Source organism: Oncorhynchus kisutch, linkage group LG14 (genome assembly GCF_002021735.2).
Source record: "Oncorhynchus kisutch isolate 150728-3 linkage group LG14, Okis_V2, whole genome shotgun sequence".
In the NCBI taxonomy this organism is placed as follows: domain Eukaryota; kingdom Metazoa; phylum Chordata; class Actinopteri; order Salmoniformes; family Salmonidae; genus Oncorhynchus; species Oncorhynchus kisutch.
In genome coordinates this window covers 51,727,219-51,734,763 of record NC_034187.2, presented here as the reverse complement: position 1 = coordinate 51,734,763, position 7,545 = coordinate 51,727,219, and the positions used below count along the sequence as shown (strand labels likewise).

General features: G+C 43.6%; 1 protein-coding gene and 3 non-coding genes across 4 annotated transcripts; all 4 read right to left on the bottom strand.

Annotated features, from left to right (window-relative positions):
- Positions 1–8: 8 nt before the first annotated feature.
- LOC109903732 (40S ribosomal protein S5) lies at positions 9–2,910 on the bottom strand. Its single transcript, XM_020500628.2, has 6 exons — positions 2,791–2,910; positions 1,873–1,982; positions 1,393–1,602; positions 781–909; positions 338–436; positions 9–136 (listed from the first exon to the last, which is right to left on the bottom strand). Coding segments are annotated over exons 1-6 (618 nt in total). The 5' UTR covers positions 2,792–2,910; the 3' UTR covers positions 9–67.
- On the bottom strand, positions 520–650 carry LOC116353515 (small nucleolar RNA SNORA3/SNORA45 family). The gene has a single exon (XR_004202949.1). It is a non-coding gene; the product is annotated as a small nucleolar RNA SNORA3/SNORA45 family (small nucleolar RNA).
- On the bottom strand, positions 1,098–1,225 carry LOC116353513 (small nucleolar RNA SNORA65). Its single transcript, XR_004202947.1, has one exon. It is a non-coding gene; the product is annotated as a small nucleolar RNA SNORA65 (small nucleolar RNA).
- LOC116353514 (small nucleolar RNA SNORA3/SNORA45 family) lies at positions 1,682–1,813 on the bottom strand. Its single transcript, XR_004202948.1, has one exon. It is a non-coding gene; the product is annotated as a small nucleolar RNA SNORA3/SNORA45 family (small nucleolar RNA).
- Positions 2,911–7,545: the final 4,635 nt, after the last annotated feature.

Below are 7,545 nucleotides of genomic sequence, written 5' to 3'. Positions count from 1 at the left end.
ACACCATACCACATTAAACAAATGAAGTTCAAATTTATTTCGTTTTTTTCCTTCTAGAAAGCAAACTTTAACGGTTGGACTTGGCGACTCTCTCCAACTCATCCTTCTTCTTGATGGCGTAGGAGTTAGAAGAACCCTGAGAGACAAAACATTCAATACACTGATCAAAACCAAATAAATGGACATGAGAACTAGTAAAAAAGCCCCCCTAACATAACAGCACACTAGAAAAACATTATGAAAACTGCAGACTGGTTCAGAACCAAATGTTTAGTACTGAAACAGTATTTGAGACTACACTTTAAACAGTTAGCAGCGTTGATCAGTTCATCGGCACCTTAGCAGCGTTGATCAGTTCATCGGCGAGGCACTCAGCGATGGTCTTGATGTTCCTGAAAGCAGCTTCTCTTGCTCCAGTGCAGAGCAGCCAGATTGCCTGACGAAACACGGAGGGCAGACATGAACAACACAGAACATAAACTACGTTATGAATCTACACAAAACAAGTCAAATTGGACATTCTGTATCTGAGCTGGTGATTGGCTGGGCCACAAGAGACTACAGCCAATGAATAGGCAAAGCTGTTTACTCTGCGAGCACTCTAGCACACCAGGACAATGAGTTTGTGAAGGCGTGACTCTAGGCTCAAGTACACAAATGACAAGTCTTTCATATTCCTATTACTTCACTTGTGACCGCCTAGATTTTTGGCAGTGAAACAAGTGGCAGCATACACAGGCACTGAGTTGGAGAGCAGAATGTGCAGGCAGTTTACTTTACCTGGTTGACTCTACGCAGAGGGGACACGTCCACAGCCTGCCTCCTCACAGTACCAGCACGACCAATACGGGTGGAGTCCTCACGGGGTCCGCTGTTGATAATGGCATTGACCAGCACCTGCAGGGGGTTCTGAGGGGGCAAGGCAGAGGAGACAAGATCAACCACCACAACTGTACTGTAAACCATACTCAGGGGTACAAATCACAGGGAAAGCCACTTACAGCCTACATTTGAGACATCCAGCTGACAACTAAAATTGGAGTGATAACTAACAGGAGAGTAGGCATGGACTTAAAGCATTAAAAGTTCCATGTGGTGTGTGTTCCAGGCCTTTCGGCACAGAGTTGCCCATTTGTTTAGGCAGCCCTGCTTCCTAGAGCTGGGTCCATCTGAGCCTCCACTGGATTATACTCAGGTCACTGAAACAGACCGGCATAGTGGCGGGAGGCTGACAGGCATGGAGTTTAAGGCAAAGACTGCATTCCAAACGGCACCCTATTCCCCAATTAGTACATTACTTTTAACCAAGGACCATAGTAATGCACTATAAAGGGAACGGGTGCTATTTGGGATGCAAAAAACAATGTTGGATAAGGTAGAGATGGTACATACCTCGCCAGTGAGCAGGTGGATGATCTCAAAGGCATGCTTAACGATGCGACAGGTCATCAGCTTCTTGCCGTTGTTGCGGCCGTGCATCATCATGGAGTTGGTGAGACGCTCCACAATGGGGCACTGGGCCTTTCGGAAACGCTTGGCAGCATAACGGCCTCCAGAGTGTGGCAGGTACTTAGCATACTTCTCCTTCACGGCAATGTAATCCTGAGGTGAACCAAAAAGCATAAATATTAGCTCCCGTCCCAAGAATTTAGGTTTGAATGTCCAGGTTAAGGGAATACATACATATTTCTGAGCTGGTGATTGACTGGGACACAAGAGACTACAGCCAATGAATATGCAAAGAAGTTTACTATGCGAGCACTCTAGCACACCAGGACAATGAGGGTTGTAAAGACGTGACTCTAGCCTCGCTTACACAAATAACAAATGAGTGCCTAGAAGGGTCACCAGTCAAACATTGAAATGCTTCACCTGCAGTGAGATGTCATTGATCTGAACATCGTCAGTACTCCATTTCCCAAAGAGCTTGATTTCTGGCGTTTCAGCCACTGCTGGGGCAGTCTCCCACGACTCTGAAGTCACTGGAGAGAATCATAATATTTGGTCAGGTAATACTGATGATTTAATGAGATTCAAGGTACCACGCACGCAATGTCTGGTCACAGATCCCACAAGGCAAAATGCCTTGTAATAATGGTATCCTACATTAATCAATGACATTAACACATTATGATCAACTCATTCGTTGGATGCAAGAGGAAACACCACGAAGGAATTTCTGCCACTGCTGCCAACACACGAATAGTTAGCTAACGTTAACGGTTACTAGTGATGTTGGCAACGTGGGTTAGGTTACACATGGACCGCATAAATGCATGTGTAAATAACTACATGTAATTAACTAGTAGGATTTATTTATTTTTTTAAACAGACCATGTGAATGAGTCTACACTCTAGGCCCAAAAGCCTATCAGCTCGAGTCTACCAACGAGCGGTAGCTAGTTAGCTTACAGTAAAGTTACAATTTCACCAGCCAACGTCAAATTGTGAGCAAAAGTATAATATATTTCAAGTAGCCATGTGTTAAACAGCAAACTAGACATATTGTAAAGCAACATAATGCGCTGAGTGATCCCGCGAGGACGCTAAACGTGTAGCTAGCTAGACATTCATGTTGCACATGTGCTAGCATCGCGCTAACAATCTTCGCCTGATGAAATCATTTGAGCACGGAGCAAACATTCAGACTCTTTAAAAACAACTTTGAACTAAAAATTGTGATATACTTTTGACTCAAAGGCGAACGAGTAATGTTACACGTATGTTGGTTTGACATTGTGCTCTTTCGTGCAATTTCGGGCATGAAAATCGTATATTCTTTTCACTCACTTGTCTGCCGTTCTGTACCACACTTCTCAGAGACGTAAAAGGGCCTGGTGAGGTTGCCTCATGCAGATATCCAGCAAGGCGGAAATGAAGCAAAAGTATCCGGATTGCACGGCTTTTATGGAATTTTAGTTCCATGGTAGAAATCTCATCTCCGATATTAACATGAATTATGGAAATGTAATGACAACTGAAATTGGAGTATATAATTTCCCTTACGTGTTTCAATGAAAATAATACGTCCTACTAAATTTGGATGGCGCAAGGATGGTACACTGAACAAAAATATAAACGCAACATGTAAAGTGATGGTCCCATGTTTCATGAGCTGAAATAAAAGATCCCAAATGCATAAAAGGTGTATTTCTCTCGAATCTTGTGCACACATTTGTTTACATCCCAGTTAGTGGACATTTCTCCTATGCCAAGATAATCCATCCCCCTGACAGGTGTGGCATATGTGTGTGGCAGGTGCACCTTGTGCTGGGGACAAAAAAAGGCCACTAAAATGTGCAGTTTTGTCACGCAACACAATGCCACAGATGTCTCAAGTTGAGGGAACTTGCAATTTGAATGCTGACTCAGGAAAGTCCACCAAAGCTGTTGCCAGAGAATTTCATGTTAGTTTCTCTACCACGCTTCCAACGTAATTTCAGAGAATTTGGCAGTAGGTCCAAACCAGCCTCACAACTGCAGACCACGCCAACCCTGGACCTCCAGTATGCTTTTTCACCTTCTGGACAGCTTATGAAACTGTGGGTTTGCACAATCATAGAATTTCTGCACAAACTGTCAGAAACCATCTCAGGGAAGCTCATCTCTGTGCTTGTCATCCTCACCTAGGTCTTGGCCTGACTGCAGTCTGGCATTGTAACCAATTTCAGTGGGCAAATGCTCACCTTCAATTGCCACTGGCACGCTAGAGAAGTATGCTCTTCACGAATTCATCCCAGTTTCAACTGTACCGTGCAGATTTTCTGATGTCAATGTTGAACAGAGTGCCCCTTGGTAGCGGTGGGATTATTGTCTGGGCAGGTATAAACTATGGACAATGAAAACAATAGCATTTTAATCGATTGCAATTTGAATGCACAGAGATACCGTGATGAAAGGTCCATTGTCGTGCAATTAATCCAATTAATCATGTTTCAGCATGATCAGTGGCGACCAGTGATTCAGGGCAGGTGGGACAGAGCCCGACATGTTTTGAGCCCCACATTTTTTTCCCAAAAAAGAAATGGTGGGGAAAGCGAGCAGAAAATACGAAGCGTTGCGCCATGATTGGCTCAGTGTTCTGTCACTCATGGGGACACTAACTCCCCGCTAAGTCTAAGGGAAGACTTTAAAAATTCTAGCCCCTTGAATGCTGCCATAGAGGGACGTTAGAAGTACCCATCCAAGCCTACCTTCAAACTCATTGCCTCTTTGCTTGACATCATGGGAAAATCAAAAGAAAACAGCCAAGACCTCCACAAGTCTGGTTCATCCTTGAGAAAAAAAATTAAACGCCTGAATGTATCACGTTCATCTAACCAAACAATAGTACGCAAGTATAAACACCATGGGACCACACAGCCGTCATACTGCTCAGGAAGGAGACGCGTTCTGTCTCCTAGAGATTAACGTATTTTGGTGCGAAAAGTTCAAATCAATCCCAGAACAACAGCAAAGGACCTTGTGAAGATGCTAGAGGAAACAGGTACAAAAGTATCTATATCCACAGTAAAACGAGTCCTATATCGACATAATCTGAAAGACCGCTCAACAAGGAAGCCACTGCTCCAAAATCACCATAAAGCCAGATTACGGTTTGCAACTGCACATGGGGACTGTACTGTAAGATTGTACTATTTGGAGTAATGTCCTCTGGCCTGATGAAACAACAATAGAACTGTTTGTCCATAATGACCATCGTTATGTTTGGAGGAAAAAGGGGGAGGCTTGCAAGCCGAAGAACACTATCCCAACCGTGAAGCACAGGGGTGGCAGCGTCATGTTGTGGGTGTGCTTTGCTGCAGGAGGGACTGGTGCACTTCACAAAATAGATGGCATTGTGAGGTAGGAAAAGTATGTGGATATATTGAAGCGACATCAAGGCATCAGTCACGAAGTTGAAGCTTGTTCGCAAATGGGTCTTCCAAATGGACAATGATCCCAAGCATACTTCCAAAGTTGTGGCAAAATGGCTCAAGGACAACAAAGTCAAGGTATTGGAATGGCCATCACAAGCCCTGATCTCAATCCCATAGAAATGTTGTGGGTAGAAAAAGTGTGTGCAAGCAAGGAGGCCTATCAGCTCTGTCAGGAGGAATGGGTCCAAATTCACCCAACTTGTTGTGGAAGGCTACCTGAAATGTTTGACCCAAGTTTAACAATTTAAATGCAATGCTACCAAATACTAATTGAGTGCATGTAAACTTCTGATCCACTGGGAATGTGAAATAAAAAAAAACTGAAATAAATCACTATTATTCTGACATTTCACATTAAAATAAAGTGGTTATCCTAACTGACCTAAAACTGGGAATTTTTACAAGTGTAACGGATGTGAAACAGCTAGTTTAGTTAGCGGTGGTTCGCGCTAAATAGTGTTTCAATTGGTGACGTCACTTGCTCTGAGACCTTGAAGTAGTGGTTCCCCTTGCTCTACAAGAGCCGCGGCTTTTGTGGAGCGATGGGTAACGATGCTTCGAGGGTGACTGTTGTTGATGTGTGCAGAGGGTCCCTGGTTCGCGCCCGGGTATGGGCGAGAGGACGGTCTAAAGTTATAGTGTTACACTAGGATTAAATGTCAGGAATTGTGAAAAACTGAGTTTAAATGTATTTGGCTAAGGTGTATGTAAACTTCTGACTTCAACTGTATGTACAGTAGCTTTGATTGGACTGATCATGTCAATATCATACTTCCAAAATCTTAGCTAGCAGTCATCATGAATCAAGTCGACAATTTACTGGCAAATCCTTTTTAATCCTTATATGAAGAGGAATTATAGATAAAACATCAGTGCTCATCGACCACAACAAGTTGGAAATGGCTAATTCAACAATAAGTAGTTTGGAAGGAATCAGTGGCTAACTGCAAGCATTGCAAATCACTAGCCTTCTATTCAGTGGAGAGTGTGTGTGGTCCACGTCTGGGTTTATGGGTCTCTTTTCCAAGCTTAAAAGGATAAATATTCAATATTGGCCATGCTGTAAATGAAGCATGATTTGTCCCACGCTCAAAACAACTAACTCGGAACTGTGAAAATTTGACTTCAAGACAACTGGGAATTCCGAAAAAAATTAGCTCTGACTGGGAAATACATTTTGAACGGTCATCCAACTCGGAATTGTAAGTTGGGAACTCGGGCCTCTTTCTAGAGCTGTGACCTGAAGATCAATGACATCATCATGAATCGACCTTGCTTATTTCCGAGTTCCCAGTTGTCTTGAAAGCACCATATATCCAGAGAATGACAGACTTTGATGACAAAATTTGCCTACGAAGGAACACCGTGCCACCTTCCTGTTCAAGTGAGCACAGCACAACAAGGTGAATCCAAAAATGTCTTGTATGCTGCTGCATAAATTATATAATATGCCAGGGAGATATGTATACTGTAGCTAAGAAAGTAATACTAAGTGTCTGTTGTGTAGTAAGCTGTTAGTAGCCCATGTGCCTCACCCTAATAATTTGGCCTCTTAATTTCACCTACTGTTCTGACTTGGTGATGCACATGTAGCCTATAACCTGTTTTAAATAAATCTAATCATTGAATATTGTAAGTTTTCATTGTATGCCCCCTTTATTTATCCTACGGTTTTGACTTGTACAGGGAGAACACTAAGAACGGCCCATGTTCTGAATTCTGTCGCTATACATTTCAAATGTGCCCAAAAAACAGTTATATTGACTACGTCTGTCCTCGCTCGCTCATTGTCTTAATCAAAATTACGGATTGCCTCTTATCCGCTTGTCGTCCCCCTTATGCCACAGTTCATTAGAAACCACATTTGTTTAAGCAAGTCAGCCATATCAGCTATGTTTCTTTAAAAGGCAGTAAATGAGGCTGAATTAACAGTTTCACTGGCAGACAAGGCTCCACTGTCAGCCAGGTGTAGCAGTGGTAAGACGTTGGGACAGCTTTATGTAGGCACTTACAGTTTGTGGGAACCGTTTGTCACCGTTATAGTGCAGTGAATGTATTGTGTAGTGGCTTTGCTGGCATGCATCCCACTTTTTTTTGTGGGGGCGGGGGGGGCACCAAGATTTACATGCTAAAATTGCCACTGCGCATGATAATGCACGGCCGATGTCGCAAGGATCTGTATACAACTCCTGGAAGCTGAAAATGTCCCAGTTCTTCAATGGCCTGCATACTCACCAGACATGTCAAAAGGCCTTGCATTGTCCAAGCAGAGGCTTTTACACTGGGTTGTGGACATCCTCACTCAGGCCTACAAGGGAGAAGGGCTCCCTGGTCCCAGAAGGTGTGATATGTCACTCGGCCAGAAGTGGTGCCTCATTCTGAGCTGCGCTGAATGACATCCCCCTGAATGAGATAGGCAGACCTGCTACAATCAGGGCAACTCTAGTCCTCAGGGGCCTGATTGGTGTCACACTTTTTCTCCATCCCTAGCAAACACAGCTGATTAATCAAATTGCATTCTAAACTGAAGATCTTGATTAGTTGAGTCAGGCGTTAGCTGGGGCAACACTGTGACACCAATCAGGCCCCGACGACTGGAATTGCCACATGGGCATCACCCTGCACG

Excerpts from the sequence above, each read along its gene's own strand:
- LOC109903732 (XM_020500628.2), bottom strand. Across the intron at positions 1,603-1,872 it reads TCAATGACATCTCACTGCAG|GATTACATTGCCGTGAAGGA; the intron begins GTGAAGCATTTC and ends GGTTCACCTCAG. Across the intron at positions 437-780 it reads CTCTGCGTAGAGTCAACCAG|GCAATCTGGCTGCTCTGCAC; the intron begins GTAAAGTAAACT and ends GTGTTTCGTCAG.